Source organism: Netta rufina (genome assembly GCF_964035555.1).
Source record: "Netta rufina genome assembly, chromosome: Z".
NCBI lineage: Eukaryota > Metazoa > Chordata > Aves > Anseriformes > Anatidae > Netta > Netta rufina.
In genome coordinates, this window is record NC_140126.1 from 79,179,333 (window position 1) to 79,199,195 (window position 19,863).

The window sequence follows — 19,863 nt, forward strand, 5'->3', positions numbered from 1 at the left end:
ACTGAAATTAGCTCAAACCTTTCTTTACATAGAAAGAAAAATCCAGGAGCATTAAAAAAAAAAAAAAAAAGCACAACATGCCAAAGAAAAACAATTCAAAGTAATAATATCACTTGCAGGAAAAATCACATACTTGAGTAGGCTATCTGAGAACCAAAAGGCCATGCTGACGGGTCAAAACACACTACAGGACACTGGGTCCTGGCCCTCCGCTGCACCAACTTGAAACCCATCCCTAACACAGCATGAAAACTTGAAACCCAACCCAAGCACAGACACAGCGTTTCAGCCTCAACACAGTTTTGGGAACTGCTGGAAAGCAGGCTTCATCCTCAATGAGGTGTGCTCAGGCTACACAGCATGGGGCTTCAGGCACCTCTTCCCCTACGGAAGAAGACCGCCATCAGGAACCGCCACGCAAGACAACCTTTTTCCTCTACAACACCTTTCTCAGGAACAACGCAGCATTCCAGAGACCTGCTTTGCTCCTGTTCTAAGGGCTATCACAGCCCACCTTGCCTGTGGCACCTGATAAACAGAGGAGAAAGCAACCACAGCAGCAAAACCCACAGCAGCCTTTGGACAGTTACTCTCATCCCCTCCTTAACCTCAGCCTCTTACCTGCCCCACGTGGCAGATGCTTCCACCTGTTCTCTTAAGCCACTTAAAGCACCTCTGAAAGGCAAACTGGAATTTTACTCTATTGGATGTAGGAAAATAACTGCAGTGACAACCGCACCCCAAAAACAACTGCTACCTCTGTTCATCACTCACCAGAGTCACTCCAGAGGCAGCTCAGGTCATGACGTCCTGGACTGCACACTGAGTTTCAGCCTGAACAAAGGAAAACACAGCCAGAAGATAAACTTTCAGCTGCCAGCGTTAGCACCCATCCCTCATCAACACAAGCGACTCCATCTTTAATTGTATCCTTTCAAAACAGCGGTCCACTTGCCTCTGTACCTGGAAATTAAGTCCAAGCTCAGAAGGAGTAGACAGCATCACCCATGCCACCTGGGAACACAAAAGGACAAAATGACCACTGTGCTTGCAAACAACCACCTGCCACACTGCTCCTCTATCCCAAACAGCCTCACCTCAGACCCTGAGGGAAACACCTGAGTGTCTTCCGTTCGCTTTGGATAAGGGATGACCAGGCTGAAAACACTCTCACCTTCCCTCACTGCTCCGTGACATGGGGATTTCCCTTCCCTGTCCAAGACTGCACGAAGCACCTGCAGAGACAAGAGAGAAGCACACCCTGAGGCACCTCACAGCCAGAGTGTACCTGCTGCAATACTCTCTCTTCCCAGCTCCGTTACTCCAGCTGCTCACCAGCTTTAACTGAGATTCTCGGCTCACAGCGCCAAAGCAAACTCTGCCCAGGCCACACAACACACACTACACAAGCTACGGTATTTAAGACACACGAGCTGGAACGTTCCTGCCCAAGAATCAGTCGTATCACACAGGACGGATGCCGCATGCTCCTAGAAACCAAACCTACCAGTCCTGAACAGCTTCCCTGCCAGACAGCTCCCCACCTCCTCCTGCCAACCACGCTCAGCACACGCACTATTTGCCTCTCAAAAACAACAACAACAAACAAACAAACAAACAAAAACCCACAAAAAGTAAGAACATACACACACAAAAGCGACTGAGCTCCACAGATGCCAAAAAGCCACGCACACACAGCAGCCCGGCAGGGGTAATCACAGACCCTTTACAGATGAAAAAAGGTAACTCTGATACGACCCTGCTCAGTCTCTTAGTAATACTGTGCCTACGTGCTCAAGCCTCTTGGAGCATGTAATCAAGCTGTTTTTAGTTCTCTGGAGAGTTACACAAGTGATTAAAATATAACTCAAAACCAGAAGTGTATCCCACCATCCCTAAAACCAGTGATCCAGCAACCTCTGCTAAATATCCCTCTATTAAGTGAATTCCAAGCACTTAAAATCCAGAAATCCATAGACTCCAAGCTGCCTAAAGAAGCACCTGTAGAAACAAGAGAAAAAGCACACCCTGAGGCACCTCACAGCCACAGCATACCTGCTGCAACACCTCTCTCTTCCCAGCTCCTTTACCTCAGCTGCTCATTAGCTCTATCTGAAATGTGTGCCCAGGCAGCGCTGCACAAAGTTGTGCCATCAGACTTAAAAAAAAAAAAAAGGCCCACAGCACAACAGCTGCTGCTCCTTCTGCTCTCTTTCTACTTTCTTGTGCTTTGCCCCTTCCCTTTCCCAGGTGACTGGGCTTGGGTGCTGGGCGCGGCCAAACGGTATATGAGCCCCAGGTATGCCATCAGAGAGCTCCTTCTGCCTGGGCTGCTCTTTGGGGTAAGTGCTTTGTTTTTCCTTCAGTCAGTTGCAGGGCTCTTTAGGTGGGTCAGAGTCTACGGACGGACTGATGCGTTTCCAAGTAGAGAGCGGTACGCACGTCTTTTTGAGGTGACAGCTAGTAGGATCTGTTAGAATAAACTAATGTAGTACCAGGTGCCTTTATTGCATGCAGTTCTTTCTCAGGTGAGTCACTGTTACGGCACGTTTACGGGTAGGATGTCAATGTTAGTTTGTGTGTTTGCTCTGCTGTGTCTGTGGGGACACGCTGTGCTTGGCTGGGAACCTGGGGCGGAAGTGATGTCAGGGCCTGTCTTCAATCAGGGCGGAAGCACTGTGTGATTGGCTTGGAGGAAGCCAGGGCAGAAGCAGCATGCAGGGCTTGCCGGCGCCATGGGCAGAAGCTGTCGGGGCAGGCCGGGACGCCGAGGAGGGGTGGCGCAACGAGGCTGGTGGTCGGTGGCGCGCCACGGTGGGCTGGATAGGGAGGGGGCGAGGCGGCGGGTGGTTGGTGGCTTCTGTGGAAATGGCCCTTGTGCGGGGTGGGGGCGGTGCATTCAGAGGAACCTTGACAGGCTGCAGATAGGGGCAGGCAGGAACCTTTTGAAGTTCAGGAGAGGGAAATGGCAAGCCCTACCCCTAGGGAGGAACAACTCTATTGAGCAGCACTGGATATCTGGGTACTAAATAAGCATTTCTTCATGGAAGGGGTGGTTAGGCATTAGAACAGGCTGCCCGGGGAAGTGGTGGAGTCCCCATCCTTAGAAGTATTCAAGAGACGTGTGGGCACAGCACTTAGGGATATGATTTAGTGGTAGCATTAGGTTGATGCTTGGACTTGATGGTCTTAAGGGCTTCTTCCAACATAAGAATTGTTGTTGAGGATGGGGATTCAACTAACAAGTGCATTTTTGGGAACTGGCTCTCTCCTTCACTGTAGGTGACAGCAGCTTTGTGGGCCCTGCGAGGAGGCACCTCTGTAGTGATTGCAAATGGAGTCCACCCGAAAATCTCGGGTCATGTCATCACAGATATTGTAGAAGGGAAGAAAGTTGGAACTTTTTTTTCAGAGGTAAGACCTGCAGGTGAGTACGGAAGTAATATGTACGCTGGGAGCAGTAGAGATTCCCTGGCAGTTTAGGGTTGAAATTTGGCTAGGCCTGCCTGTTCAACAAATGGGAAACTATGCTCTGCTTGACAAGCGGCTTTGGAAAGGTAAGTTTCAATGTTGGAATGGAACATCTTGAATCCTCTGCTTGGGTTCCTTCCAGCTGATGACTTGCTGCATCAGCCTTGCATTCAGAGAACTAAGTAGAATTTGTCTTGTTTTCAGTCTTAGAGGTTATCGTCTCTTATTGATGATTTCAGGGTGAAAGCATGCATATAGAATGTAGTGCTGAACTAAGATAGTGTGCGGTTTCATGTTTTATCCTAGGTTCTTCTTATGACTCAGTCTTTTGTTACTGTATGTAGCAATGTTTTCCTGCCTGTGTGTTGCTGTGACAATGTAACAAGGGCCGCAGAAAGTCAGACCAAAGATCTGTGATCTTAGCAGAATAGAACAAGTATAGAGTGATACTCGTGACTTGCACTGTAAGACAAGCAAATGCCTTGGAGTATAAAAATGCTAAATGGATTTCTTGTAAAAATTGGCCATATCCTTTGGACCCAGGTAAACACTTAGCATCCATGGGTCACAGGAGTCACGAGCCTTAACCAGGTATTGTGTGTAAACTCTGGAGCTAGCACTATGTGAAGAACTGCTTGCTTTACTTTGTGTGTGCTTGTGGGCAGGAGGAGTGAAAGTTGCTTCCTGCTGGCTTTTGATGCCCCCACCTTCTGTATGGAAAGAGAACATGGGTGATCGATCTCTGTTCAACTTCTATGATGAGACATTGTCTTTTCCCTCATTGCTTTTTCACATGAAAAAGGTGTTTTCTTAGTCCTTTTCTACAGAAACTGTTCCAAAGATCTGTCGATCCCTGTTTCTCTTGGCTGAAACTGTTTTTATTCTACTGTGACCTTTTCAAGGTGAGCGAAAATAAAAGTTTGTGTAGCGTCCGAGATGCAAGTGAACCTTCAGTTTATGAGATAGCAAGGCTAACTTTGAGTTTTGATTAGATTGTGGATGGTTTTTGTTGCCTTTCCTAGGCCTTCTCCAAAAGCTTAAACAGGGAAGTTGCTGTTCAACGCTGATGAGCATTGAAGTGATGTTTTCATAGGATTATGTGCACTACCAAGGCCTGATTTCCCCTTTTGTCTCTGCATTGCTTCATGTTTATCTGCTGTGAATTGTACTTGCTATTTTGTTGCATAGTGGCTGCAAAGGAATCACAGGCTGGTTGAGGTTGAAAGGACCTCCAGAGGTCACGTGGTCCAACACCCCTTTTGTGTTCAAAGAACACAAAAATACACGCCACATTATAAAGTATGACCTTGCTTTAAAAAGCTGTTTTAACAGTCCTTCATTAAGTCTTATTAATCAAGTGTCCCCTAGTTCTTTTCTTACGCTTCCCACTATACCTCCTGTTATTTTCCTTACCGTGGGAATTCCTGCTCTGGCAATTTCTGTAGGACACTTCTTGAATAGAAGTCCGGGCATATTAGTCACATGCCAAGTCATCTGTTCTACAGACAATTTCAAGAGTTAAAAGTGAAAACGTAGCTTATCCAGGAGCTCCTTGAGAACTCCTTAGTGAAATGCTGCCTGAGCCTTTTGACTTGTTCCTTCAGTTTCTGTTTCAAAACTTGTTCTGTATCATTTCAGTTTGAGATGGATTCTTTGACATCCGTGCCAAGAAAAAAACCTCTCCTCTGTAGGAGCCCTTCAACGTACACAGAGCGGAGAGAGAGCAGCTATTGTGCAAGCTGTTGCTGAGGCTGGTTTTGGCTTCCTGTATTGTTTGCACATTCCCAGGTTGTTTTGCAATCTTTTCTCTTTTCAGTAGTTATGTAATTAAACTTTTTCAAAGGATGCCTTCCTTTTTTTGCAGTAGCCTCCCACTCCCTGAGATGTAGCTGTCCTTGTATTCTTTTGCTCTTTGTCAAGTCTTCTTGATACAGGTTGTATACTTGTTTGTCCCCTACGACATGGATGATCTTACTGAATCTCTGTGATGCCTTGAAAAGGGCTATGCTCGGGGACCGTGGCAGCATTTTGGTATCTGATACAGATTTTCCTGTTGTGGCATACAGTAAACTTCTTTGATATGTCTCTTAAGACCGTACCTGTTTTTCTGCTTTGAGTAAGGAGTTGAAAGTTGAAAGGTTAGTGTTCATTTCCTTCCACCTTTGTCTGCATGTCTTGTGGTTGTGTGTGTGTGTTTGTTTTGGCAGGCCCTACAGTAGAGCAGCAGGGTGGAATGTCTCGAGCCGGTAGCAGGATGCTGGCAGCTCTGCAGCCTGAGCAGGTGAGAGAACAGTATGTTCTCGCTCTTTAAGGCTGTGAACATGTGGCAAGTTTTAAAATACAGGTTTATAACACAAATGGGTCCTGGAAAAAATCAGCTGGCTCCAAGTATTCAGGGCATCAAGCCAGTGAGAAGATGTGTCAGTAGGAATGAGCTGAAGTGAGCCAGATGTCAAACACCATGGAGTTCGTGTAAGAATGCAGTTCAGACACTTTTCTCTTTCAGAGAGCAGAGATTTATTTTTTTTTTATCATCTCGCTGACTTATTAACTGATCAGAGAGAAGAAATTCTCTTGGCAAACAAAAAGGACTTAGAAGAAGCTGAAAATAAAGGTAATATTGCGGGTCCTTTCATGGAACACCTGTTGTCATGAGCTTTTCTGGGCCTCAAAGGAAAGGAGCAGAACAAGAGTAGTCTGTCACCTGCAATTGGATATTATGGCCGTCACAGATTAGGGAACCCAGGACTTTGAGAGCTTGTCAGTGTAAGCAGCTGCAGCTTCCGTAAGAGCTGTCTCTATCAGAGAAGATGGAGAGAGAGGCCTTTGAAAGCAGCAACCCACAGCATTGTTTAAAAAACTAAAAATAGAACAGTGTTTTCTTTTGCCAAAGGAGGCTCACTTTAGAAATTAAATCTAGCAAGTATCTTCCCTGTTATCATCATGCATGAAATAGCATGAATATTCTCCTGGGCTGGTTAACGTAATGTTTGGCCCCTGTGGGGAAGGTTGTTACTTAAAAATGATGCTTTCCAGAAAGAACCACCTTACCTTCTGACTGAGGAAAGTACAGTTCAGGCAGCACAGACTAAATCCATTCTTTTGTGTAAGAGTGGTGCGTGAGGAAGCTGGTCTCGGGTTAGAAAATGTGTGGAACTGGCGCATCACAAATTGTAAAGTTCAGTAAAAGACATACGGCAACCATTTTGTACTGAGGAGAATGCCTGGAGGGACATTTCTGAGTAAACTTCCTACCTGAACGTGTTCAGACTAGAAAACTCCGGCAGCTCTTGCCCAATCTGAAATGCTATGCGTTCCTTTGCTCTTTGGGATTTCTATCTGTGAAATAGAAAGAGGCAATTAGTGCGCAAACCTTCCAGGAATATTGCAAGGGTAGAAATTGGTAAGAAATTCAGGTACACGGTTGTGTAACGGTACTAGAAATAGGACAAACTTTGTCTTTGCGGATGTTACTTCATATACAAATCATTCATATCGTATTAGGTGTATATGTGATGGTAGGTGAAAGCGTTGTCAAATTGGAGCAGTTTGATTGTAGCTACTAAACTTAATGCTTTACATTGTTCATCTTAGGTAGGTTTCTTGCTGCGGCGTGGGAAACAGCGGCTTTTTTTCCTGGTTTGACCATTAGGTCACTTTTTCTTGAAACTAGCCAGATAAATCTATCTTGAGCGCAATTTTTTCTTTCTTCTAGGAAGATTGGCACTTCCTTTGTTGAAACGTCTCAGTCTGTCTACATCAAAGCTGAACAGCTTGGCTGTTGGGCTCTGTCAGATTGCAGCATCTTCACAGGACAGCGTCGGCAGCATAGTTCGGAGAGCACGCATAGCAAAAGATCTAGAGTTGGAGCAGGTGACAGTGCCTGTTGGGGTCTTTCTTGCGATTTTTTTGAGTCCCGTCCAGACTGACTGTCTCCCACAGGTATGTGAGGAGGGCAGAGAGATCTTTGATAACAAAAGTGTATTTCTACTGGTGAGTTATTGGAAGGCGGCAAGAAGTCTTGCCTCAAAAGACTTCTGCTTGTATTCTTCTGAAATGAATTCTGCTGTCATCCCATTTTTTTTTTTTTCTACAGAAAACTACAGTCTTCTTGGGACTTGCTTGTGCAATGCTGAGAGTTATTCAGCGTTGGTTTTTGATACCCAACGTAGAGAAGGAGTTAGCTTACATTCAGGTGGTGCAATTTCTGCCTGTGTCTTATCACATAGCTTCCCTGCTTAACTTGCAACTTACAAGGCTCCTACCAATGAGCACTTTTCTGTCCATGCTGACTACAGCTGAATTGCAGGCTACGATTAAACATCAAATGTTTAATATAGGTCGTTAATAACAAACTGCAACTGTTAAGAATATATGCTGACAAGATCAGCACGAAGTAGAAGTTCTAGGCTCTGAGTGGTCTGTCCCATACTGATACTGCATGTTTGCACTGAGGCAGAATGATATCTTTCCACAAGCGTGTAAAAGCTAAGTCTAGGCTCTTACTGCCGGTATCTTTAGCAAGACTGATTGAGCATTTCTCTAACATATGAGCAAGTATTTGAGGAGCAAGGGATGGGTATGGGCACTTAAAAAGAGACTGCCGAAGGGCAGCTTCACAACTGAATTTTGTGAGTGTTTGTCCTCGTTTCATACTGAAGGGGAGTCTGCTCTAGGCAAAGTTCATGTGAAAGGAAAAGGCAGTAGTCTCCCTTTCTGCCATTATTGCTTCCTTGCTGCTCGCTCTGTTCTTCACAGGAAACCAGTATGTTTCCTTGCCAAATTCTAGTCTGCCTTCCTAGACTCCAGCCTTTGCCTCCTGGGTGTCTTGCCTTGCCTAGCCAAACTCTCCCATTCTCCTCTTCTTTATCTCATTTGTTTTATCAGGCTGATTCTTACTGGCTTCCCACCCTCAACCCCCCCTTCCCCCCCCCAACCTTTCTTTTTTTTTTTTTCTTTTTTTACAGACTTAGGATGGCTTGTCTTGTTACTTTTCTTCCTGCCAGCCCCCATCCTCAAGTTCTCCGATGTAACTTCAGAGGATCATCTTTGATACCTCTGCATCTGAATAATATGGTTTCTCTCCCATGCTGTAGCTGATAGTAGGATGGACTCTGAGTGCAGAGGAGAGGTTGCTTCCTCCATAGTTTACTATTGCATCTCATACTGGTTTGGGTAAGCAATTACCGAGGAAATTTGACTTCTCCATGGAGTAGTGTGTGCCTGATAGCTAGCTGGAGATAGCATACACGGAATTGAGTCAGTGCTCAGAGTTCAGTCTTGAGTTGCAGTAAAGGTGAAACAATCGCAGACTAACAGTTTACCTTCTAGTGAGCTGCGAAGCGAGTGCGGAGTTCCGATCCGCGGTTGCGTATTCTCCGTGAGGGGAGCGGCCGGAGACGAACGAAGTGCGTGACAGACCAAAAAGAAGTGCTGTTTTCACCAAGTTTTGATTGGTGGTGCCCAATATGTGGGCCTGGCAGTGTATCTTGTGATCCTATTTTTGCTCTTAAATGCTTTGAGTGTGACAAGAAAAAAGGCGGGAGCATTATCTAAGTAACTAACAGTTTAGAAGTGTTGGTGTATTTGCTGTGGCGTTTGGTCAGTTTGCCAAGTACTGGAGAGGTGGAGGGGGCTGACTGATTATCAAAGCGGTAGAACGGAGAGAGTCCTTTCTGTGGTGGTTTGGGCTTGAGCCCTGGCAATTTGGTAAGAAGGGGGAGAGTGAATTTATTTAGGTGTCAATGCCTTTTTAAATGGTATTTATTGACGGATACACAGGAGTGATTCCTTGTTTTGTATGGGCTTATTAAGAAAGTGCATGAGAAAACTTGGCATTTGGCTCGAAATTCGGTCCTGTTGAAATGTAAATTTTGTGGAAAAGGTGGTAATGTTTGTCTAGAAGATGAAAGGCTGAGTGCTTCAGCTCTTTTCCTGAAGTTCCATGGATTTATGATTGGAACATGGAATGGGGCTCCTTAATAACCTGAAATAGTAAAGTTTGTATGCGGGAAGAGGCATTTAATCCCAGAGAACTGGGACATTTGGGAAGAAGATTAGGAAAAGATAGTAAAAACCCACAGTAAAAAGGTTTGCGTGGAAATTGAAACAAAGGACAGTAACTAATAAGGAATAGTAATAAATAAATAAAAGGGAATGGAAAATCAAAGAAATGAGTAATATCCAAAACAAAGATGTTTTAAAGAAAGCCTCCTTGGGTGCACACTGGCACATTCAACGGATATTGTTAGAACTGGGAGCGCAGAAAGGAAGAGGACTTTCACTAAGTATTGCAATCAGTGGTGGCCACTATATAAGCTGAATGGCCACTTTATGGATCAGTCGACTATAACACTATCTTGCAATCCATGTTTTTGAGGAGAGAAGGAAAATAGGATGAAGTGTAGTATACTGATACGTTGTTTCAGCATCTTGGAGAGAAAAGGAGTGGAATTAATTGGCCCTTGACTGAGCCTTTGGTGTTGGCGTGAGAAAAGTACAGGCTGGAGAAAGATAAAGGAAGCGTTAAAAGAGTTGTCCCCGGTGTTAAAGGTGTGACATGTAGTATTTAACAGAGCCATTTGAAGTTGAATGAGCAGGGAAGGAGGATGTAGGAATGTTAATAGTTCTGCCTCAGCAGGAAGCTGTGTGTTTTTGTTTTTGTTTTTGTTTTTTTTTTAAATAGCAAAACAAATTATGCAACGTTGCTTAACTTGTCAGAAGATAAATAAGAAAGTGTTTTGACAAGCAGCCACGGGAGGGAGAAAAACAGCTTACAGGCCTTTTGAGAAAGTACAAGTTGATTTCACTGAATTGCCCAAGGTAGGGAGGATAAAATATCTATGGGTAATAGCAGATCATTTAACACAATGGGTAGAAGCTTATCCTGTAGCTCGAGCTATGGCACAAATGGTGGTAAAAGCTCTATTAGAACACCTGATACCTAAATATGGGATAATCCAGTACATTGCTTTTGATCAGGGCACACACTTTACTTCTAAAATAATAAAATTATTATGTCAATCATTAGGTATTCAGTGGGAATACCATACTCCGTGGCACCCACAAAGCTCAGGGAAAGTAGAAAGATTGAATCAAACACTAAAACAACACTTGGCTAAATTAATGATCGAGACACAAATGCCCTGGATGAAATGCTTACCATTGGCACTTTTAAACATAAGAACTAAACCACACAGTGAGACCGGATTATCGCCATATGAAATGTTATATGGTATGCCTTATTCTCAAGGGATGCGTCTAGGGAAAATGTAGTTGAGGAGCGTAGCATCCAGAAATACGTAATTACCATTGGAAGGAGGTTACAAGAGCTAAGAGAAATTGGAATGATGGCTCAAACACCACCTTTAGGATTTGCTATTCATAAGATACAACCAGGAGACAAGGTCTTAATAAAAACCTGGAGGGAAGAATCATTGAGCCCCCGATGGGAGGGACTGTAAGTAGTAAGTTTTACTTACTACTGAAACAGCTGTGAGAACAGCAGAAAGGGGTTGGATCCACAGATCCAGAATGAAAGGACCAGTAACTACCGAAACCTGGAGGGTTGAGTCCACTCCTGGGGAACTGAAACTAAAGCTAAAGAAGAACTAATATTCTGGCAATGAGGCTCTGCATGAATTGAGGATGCCAAATAAAGGGGACAAGCCTAAAGGGAGGAAAGGGAGAAGGCAAGACCGGGGCAGGACCCTCCACTGCAGTGTGTATGGTCTACCGAGGGAGGCGATGGGTATTGACTGCCGAGTGAGAGGGCCTCGACCGGACTTCTCCCACACTAAGGTGAGGTTGTCCCGAGAAAATAACGTAAGAACTTTTCTTTTTAAACCCATATAAAATTGTGATTCGTTTTCCAGGAGCTGGATCACCCCGGCAGGCTGAACGGTATCCCAAGCCCAAATTGACCCTGAAAGTGGGCCCAACCCCTTGACTGAAGGCGTCTTGCCTATTATGATCCAGCTACATGGGCAGAAGATGGATCCTGGGGCTATAGGACCCCAATATATATGCTTAATAGAATAACTAGGTTACAAGCTGTAATGGAAATAGTTGTAAATAAAACCGGAGGTGCGCTTGGCTTAATTGCAAAGCAAAATACCAAGATGAGGACTACTTATCTACTTCTGTATCAAAATCGCTTAGCTTTGGATTATTTACTAGCACAAGAAGAAGTCTGTGGAAAATCTAACCTTAGTAATTGCTGTTTAGAGATTAATGATGAAGGTGTTTCTTCCTAGTAGCTGGTAGAATGCTACGTTTTGGTTTAGGATGAGAAGAGCGCTGATAACATGCTGATGTTTTAATTGTTGCAGAGCCGTGCTTACACCAAGCCAAGGATGTTTCAGCTTCTCACTGTCCTGCCAGCGAGCAGGCTTGGGGTGCAGCAAGAGCTGGGAGGAGGGCTGGACTGCTCGGGGTTAGGCTGGGCATCGGACAGCTGGGCATCAGCGGTGGTGAGCAATTGCATTGTGCATCACTTGTTTCATACACATGAGTAGTAGTAGAACTATCATCATTATTGTCATTGTCATTATTATTATTTATGATTATTTATTATTGTTACTTTCTTGTCTTTATCTCACCTCACAGGCTTCACTTTCCCATTTCTCTCTCCCATCCCAGAGAGGGAGGGGGTGAGGTGAGTGAATGGCCGTGTGGTGTTTAGCTGCCAGCTGGGTTAAACCACAACAGAAAGAAAAGCTGTAAATGAACTTGTAAAAGAAATGAAGAAGATTGCACACGTCCCAGTTCAAACTTGGAATGGAATCGATCTAAGAAGATTATGGGAGGGGGCTTTATGGGCAGTGATTGTTTTGCTAAAATGAGGATGGTTGTATTGTGGATATGTGGAGAATTGTTAATAATTCCATGTTTAATACCTTCTATTACCAGGCTGATACACTCCAGTTATACAAGGAATGCAAATATCTGCAGTACCTGTTGTGGGAATAGGAATGTTGTTTTTGCAGAGTTACGTTGTTTAGAGGGCAGGAATGTGGTACTGAGAGATGCTTACAGTGATAAGAAAGCTTAGCAGGCGACCTTGTAAAATGCAGACAACCAGACTTCTTAGGACAATTAGGTGAAAATCACGGTGTCAAGTCAGACAAGTGAAGAAACATTACCTCTCCAAGCAGTAAAAATGTCAAAAGAACTTTGAAATTTAACAGGCCGGCAAGTGAAGGCCATGCATTGTTTGTGAAGCATCAGATAGATGGTGAACCTGGATTACCCAGTCAGTGGGGAAACAGGGGAGGGTCCTGTCATCAAAAAGTATATAAACTGTGTTTTGGAACTAGTAGGTGCGCTCTCCTGCTTGTGGGGCGCCCGCCATTGCAATCGCGAACAAATTACTTCTTCACTGAGATCCTCGCCTGAGCCTAAGTTACTGGCTACGGAGTTTCTCACACTGTTGACCCAGAACCAGGGAGAAGAGAAAACCCATTGCCTGACGATAATAAAAAGAAAAGAATATCCAAAATTGATACCAATTTGGCAAGTATTGACTCGATTGGAAAGGAAAACACGGATCAATACCATGAAAAAGGAGATGGGGGACTGTGAAATATGTTCATCTGATTCGTGTCAATATGGAACAATGCTAGGGCCTCATAATGAAATGTGACCTTCTGTCTTACATCCCCTTGTATAAATAACCACAAGTCCAAGAGAAACAGAGTGGTTAGTGTATATAGTTCTTGTATCTTGCAAAAGAATGGTCTAGCAGTTTGTGTTGATAGAGGGTTTGAAGGGTAAACCTTGAGACTCGGGTCTGGGAGATAAGAGAATAGGGGGGAGTTTTTTGAGATAACTGCTGACTATTGCATGAGACACAACTTTCTGGCATCTGGCCCAGAGACTACTGAATAAGGGGGGTGGGGGGAAGCTGAAGAACGACCGAAGGACAAAACTTGTGAGGAAGACTACGAGCCTTCAGTATGAGCGACCCCCAGAGGGACCACTGGAGACTGATACGCATGCATCCGTGGGATGGTTCGGGTTCCGGGAAACTAATTATAATACCCCTGCCTTTTCCAAAAGTGGTGATGAATATGTATTAGCCTAGGAGCATAAAAACCAGCCGCCTGATGTAACTGGTGTGCGTCTTGGTGGAGCAGAGACTCCCAGCGCACCCAGTGCTGTTTGCTTACCTCTGTTCCTTTAATAAATTGTAAACTTTGATTGTAACCCTGTTTGGGACTCGGTCATTTATAACAATATACAATAGCATGTTTGTCTCTAGTACTTACAAGGCGAAGTTCTGAGATCATATTTCACAGACTGCTTCTTACAGATTTCAAGAAATCCAATTGTTCTGAAGTACAGCCGTGCTCTATTACTATCTAAAGGGAACAAACTGTTTTCAAACCCATTACAGATTGGATGTTTTTTATTTATTTAAATAAGCTTGTCTCTGCAGCTTTCCTTCGTGATGCTGATCTTCGGAGAGGCAGATTGTTAACAAGATACAATCAAATTGCATTTTAATGTCTAGTTTTGTATGTTAAAGACGCACAGTATCTGGGTACAGCAAGGTTCCACTAATTGACAAGGATCTTTCTGAAGTATTCCTTATTTTTTCAGTATTCTTTTCAAATTGTGGACAGCAGGATGAGGTAGAATATCAAACACGGTGACTGTTTTTTACCCAGAGGACACTAGTAGGGAAAAGGAGTTGGTCTGAGTTGACCTTGACATGCTTAAGGGGTTGGTACATGAGAACCTCGTGAAGTTCAAGAAGGCTAAGTGCAAGGTTCACCACCGTCATCAAGGCACTCCCAAGAATGAATGCAGGCTGGTTGATGAGTGGATTGGGAGCAGCCCTGCAGAGAAGGACTTGGGAGTGTTGATGGATGAAAAGCTCTACATGAGGCAGCGATGTGCAGTTGCAAACCAGAAAGCCAGCCGTATCGTGAGCCACATCAAAAGTATGACCAGAAGGTCCAGGGAGGTGATTCTCGCTCTCTACTCCACTCCTGTGAGGCCCCACCTGCAGTGCTGCATTCAGCTCTGGGGACTCCAACATAAGAAATAAATGTGTTAGAGCAGGTCCAGAGCAGGGCCACGAAGTTGATGAGGGCTGGAGGACATCTCCTATGAAGACAGGCTGAGAGAACTGGGGTTGCTTAGCCTAGAGAAGAGAGGGCTCTGAGGAGACCTTATAGTGGCCCTCTAGTACCTGAAGCAGGCTTCGGGTAAGCTGGGGAGGGACTTTTTGTCAGGGAGTGTAATGACAGGACAAGGAGTAATGGCTTTAAACTAAAAGGGTAGATGTAGATTAGAATAAAGGAAGAAATTCTTTACTATGGGTGGTGAGGCACTGGAACAGGCTGCTTGGGGAAGTTGTGAATGCCCCATCCCTGGAAGTATTGAAGGCCAAGTTGGATGGGGCTTTGAGCAATCTGGTCTAGTGGGAGGTGTCATAGAATCATAGAATGATTTGTGCTGGAAGGGAACTTGAAGGTCATCTACTCCCCCCTGCCATAGGCAAGGACACCTTCTGGTTATAAACGTAAAATCAGCGTGATAAAACAAAAGGCTTCTGTATAAGAGAGCACAAGTAAAATGTTCGTCGTAGGAAGAGCTCATTAGCTACTTCCAGCCAGAATGATTAGGGATAAGAGTTCTTGCATCTGAAATAGTTTTATACAGCTAGCGAATTTGTGCCAGAGCCTATGTTCAGGGTTTCCTTTGACTTACTGCAGTCTCCCTTTGCCAGTAGTACCCTGAAGCTCAAGTTTGTTTCTGAAACGTTAAGATACTTCATTTCTGGAGTTACACGTTCTGACTCGGAAAAAATTCTTGGTGCTGTATATTAATATTGAGTAAGTCAGCAGAATGCAAAATCCTGTTCTTACTCTATTTTGCAGATGTTATTCTCCCAGAGGAGTCAGATCACTTTGTTGTTGTTGTTGTTGTTGTTTTAATTCCCTGCTGACAGGTGTCTTCTTTGGCCATAGCTAGCGGAAATGGCTTGCTAATAAAAGGAGGAAAAGAGGCAACATACAGCAATCAAATCCTTCATCATCTGACTCAAGAAGCACTCTCCATTCATGGAGTCAAAGATGCAGTGCAAGTAGTAAGTGTCTAGAATTAAAGCAACAACTTTTGTGCTGTAGCATGTAGAAAACAAAAGAGTACACTTTTGTACTCTTTTCGGAGAGCTTTCTTGGCTTCTCCATGCAACCCCAAGCTTTTCCATAGAAACGATCTGCAAGCAGCTTCTTTGGGGTGGCTGCATGCCATTGCTGGGATACAACTACTTCCTTTTACATAGAAAAAAATCATTCTCTGCCTTGGAAGAGCATTTCCCCAACCCTTTCTCTACTACTCTTAATTCTGACTTACTGGCTGGCAACCTCCCGGACCCAAATACTATTCTGATTAAATCTATTAACTTGCATTCTTACCTCAGTCATTTCCCATTTTATGTTTCTCCTCCTCTAATCTGCTTCATCCACATATTTTGAACATTTTGTCTCACTTGCCTTTATTCCCACCCATTTTCCCGCCCATTATTTCCCCCTCCCACTGTTCCACAGGAACAAAGGCCACTGTCCTACATAATTGCTTTGACATGCGTAATGTTTTGTAGCAGAGATGCATCACGAGAGAAATATTTGTGAAGTACTTAAATTACACTTAAAACATGGATTTTTCACATAGCATTTCCATTTGGCAAATAGTGTATACAAGCAGTGATTGATGCAGGAAAACATGGTAAAATAGGTCATGTTCTGATAATGTTAAAGTCATATTAAGAGAAGCTTGCCAGATAGCTAGTCAGGAGCAAGTCCTCACTCGCTTGTGTTTTCTTTTTGTCTTTTTTTTTTTTTTTTTTTAATGTCTGGTTTGGTTGTGTTTTGTTTTGTGTGTTTTTTTTTTCATAGAATACCCTGAGTTGCAAAGGACCCATGAGGACTACCAAGTTCAACCCCTAGCTCCACACAGGACCACCCAGAAATCAGACCATGCATCTTGGAGCGTTGCCCAAACACTTCTTGAATTCCAGCAGGCTCAGTGCTGTGACCACTGTCCTGGGAGCCTGTTCCAGTGCCCTGCCACCTCTTGGTGCAGAACCTTTCTCTAACGTCCAGCCTGACCCTCCCCTGTCACAGCTCTATGCCATTCCCTTGGGTCCTGTCGCTGTCACCTGAGAGAAGAGATCGGCACCTGCTCCTCCACTCCTCCCTCTCATTGTTAAGGTGTCTTAGCTGCTACGATTAAATTCAGAGATTGACGATGCATTAGATCTTCTTCATCAGGATCGTAAAATAACTGAAAGTCCTTGCCTTGTTTTGGGCCCAGTAACTCTTTTGTGTCTGAAACATACACTTTGGAGAGGGCTGGTGTCAGTTTACAAAAGAAAAGGATAAAAACAGGTAAGGTCTTTTGTAGGGGAGACTTGCAAACCTGGAAATATCTGCCTTCCTCGAAACTCCCCTCCCCTCATTTTATATTGCTGACTTTGACATTATATGGCATAGGCTATCCCTTTGGTTAAGTTTGAATCGGTTGTGGTTATGTGCTCTCCTAACTTTTAGCAGACCCTCGACCTTCTCACTGTGGGGGGAGAAGAGAAAGCCTTGGAACTGTGTGAGCACTGTTTAGCAACAGCCAAAACAGTGGTTTGTTTAAGGCAAAAATCCAAAATGTAGCAGTATAGGGACTGCTATGAAAAAAATTAACTCTATCCTAGCTATACCCAGAACAACAAGCTGCACTTTTTGCCTGTTACGCATTGGTACAATCTACAGCACAAAATACTTCTGGTATTGCAGGTGAAGATTCATGCTGGCCCAAAGTTTGCCTCTTACTTGACGTTCAACCCCTCAGAAGTGAAATCTCTCCACGACGAATATGGGGATCTGGAGAGCTGCATTGAGGTTGTGGACAGTGTACAAGAGGGTGTCGAACATATCCACAAGTATGGAAGTTCTCACCTGGATGTTACCGTCACGGAGAATGGTTTGTGACCAATCTGTTCCCTTAAGCTTCTGCTTTGGTTTCACTGTGGGATCTTGTTATTAGCATAACTACTTACATTGCAGTAGTTTCTCTTATCTTGGTTCTGTAGTGAGCATAATCAGCTGGAACCCTATGAGCTAAATCTATCTGTAGTTGTGTTTAATTCAAGGAAAACATGTTGTGTGCCCTTATTCCAGGAGGTGAAGGCATGTGTTTGAGCAACTGGCCAACGACAAGTCAACGCATGCTCTTGTCAGGCAGATTGCTTTGTGTTCCTGTATTGTACAGACTTACCACATCAGACAGTTTTGCAGAAACATCTCCTGAATCCTGGAGACGTCTTTAGGCCTCCGAAGGAGGAAGAGGTGAGCTTCTATAGAGGGAATATGGGCTGTAAGAAAGATCAGACTATATACGTTTTGTCTTCCCAGGTTGCTTTTAAGCCTTGCAAACAAGGACCACAAGTGTTTTTCTCCATCTCTCCCTGTCCTTTATTTCCCAGTTCCGCATCTGTAGCGTAAAAGCTGCATGTATCTCAGTTCCCAGTTTCTTGCTCCTTTGATGCCGCGAACTTCTGTTCCTATGCGCCACTCTGTGCTTCTTCCACTCCTCTGCATGAGGTTTGAACACTCTGCCACTTCAAAACGTAGCTAGAACTGCTCCCAGCCAAAGGATGACTCTCCATACAAGGCTAAAACTTCTGAGAGTCAGCTACAGTAAGGTCATTTTGATTTGTGGCTCATCAGTGTGAGATTCAAGCAGGCATCTGTTTCTGTACCTTCTGCAGAAATTAAACGAGTAGCACCGAAAGGCATGCATTTGATACTGTAAGCCACTACCTGGTGCACTAGTGATTTACTTGGGTGTGTACTGGAGATAGAGTTCATCTTTAGCATTCGTCCCATTGCTCTGGGCAACTGACTTGCAGCTTACAGCCTTACAGAGAAAGGCATCCTCCAGAGTACTAAGGCTCGTACAACTCTGCTTGAGGTTGCTCCAGTCTCACATGTTCTGTGTTGAACTGGGTTAGTTAGCTGACTTCATGTGGTGTTTCGGCATTCTCTTTCCCAAATACTGTTTTCAGTATAAACTTAATATAGGACTTTCCATTAATTTCCATTAATTCCATTATTATAGGACTTTCCATCTGGAACAGTTCCATGTACCCATTGAGATAATGTAGAGCTGAACATGTAGTTTAACTGTCTGACTGCAAAATGTAGCTTGGGGCTGCTGTCACTTCTTCCCAGTCATACAACTATCCCTGTTTGCGAGGTCTAGGCTGTAGTAAGAATTAGACATCTTTTCACTTCTTGTCTTTGCAAGCTTCTTGTAATATTTACAGTTGTGTCTATGTGATAAACATATTACGAAGAAGGTGTGTATGAACATGCTTTAATCCAGGCTGTTAAATACTGTCTGATAATGTTGCAGGTGAAAGTTCTGTTATTGTATCTCTTCACGGTATGAGGCTGTGCCTATTGGACTGCATGATCACTCTGTACTGTATCCTATTTTCTTCTCTGCCTCTTTTTCAGAGAAAACAGTGGAGTTCTTCCTCCAGCATGTGGACAGTGCTTGGAATGCCAGTAACCGATTCTCTGATGGATAGAGATTTGTACTCTGTATGTGCCTGTGGTGTGCAGGCAGCTAAGCACCACAAAGCCGTTTGCTCCCTCAGCAGTGTGGGAGGAAGGAAAGACTGGAACAAAACTGAGTATCAGTTACCTAAGTAAACAGGTGCACATACTAGGAAGTGCAGAAGACAAGGGAAACATTAATTCCTGAGGTAGAAACTACTAGAAATCGCTGTAGCAGGCTTGAACATGCAGTGCTCTGTGTGTTAAAAAATTGTGTTTAGGGTTTTATAAGATCACGCAATAGTCTGTTTAAGAAAAGGAAAAAGAAAAACAAAAAAGGATATAAGAATGGAATCCTGACTAATTTAGTTCTTATTGTTCAAAGGGTAAACCCTCAAACAAATGTACGATGTATGTAAGACACACGTAGCTTTCTGGCTTCTTTCTCTCTAAACGTGAAGCTGAAACTGACAGAAGTATAAACATTCCAATTTAGAATAAAGCTCCTCTGATCAGAACAGGTAAAAATAACTTCTGACACTTGGGGAGGAGTGAAGGAAGGGAGGTGAATGACTGCTTCTACATAAAGATGCAGGGCTATATAGTACAAAGTTGAATATCTTCTGAGGATCAACTACCTTTACCTTGTGTGTTTTCTACAGGTGATGAAGTTGGAATTAGTACTTCTCGTATCGATGCACGCGAACCAGTGGGAATTGAAGGACTCTGAACTACAAAGTGGTTACTGACAGGGGACAATCATGTTGTTTCTGACTTCTCAGAGCACGGGAGCATGAAGTAGCCCCATGAGAGCCTACCTCTCCCT

The 19,863-nt window shown here is 43.9% G+C and overlaps 1 protein-coding gene across 1 annotated transcript; it reads left to right on the forward strand.

Moving 5' to 3' along the window:
- Positions 1-2,715: 2,715 nt before the first annotated feature.
- LOC311221550 (delta-1-pyrroline-5-carboxylate synthase-like) lies at positions 2,716-19,069 on the forward strand (the record flags this gene model as incomplete). The annotated part of the gene is made up of 8 exons (XM_084305610.1): positions 2,716-2,814; positions 3,283-3,427; positions 5,679-5,763; positions 5,985-6,085; positions 7,187-7,413; positions 15,431-15,568; positions 17,271-17,457; positions 18,996-19,069. 8 exons carry the CDS (start codon positions 2,716-2,718, stop codon positions 19,067-19,069), a joined length of 1,056 nt encoding a protein of 351 aa, XP_084161736.1.
- Between the last annotated feature and the right edge of the window lie 794 nt (positions 19,070-19,863).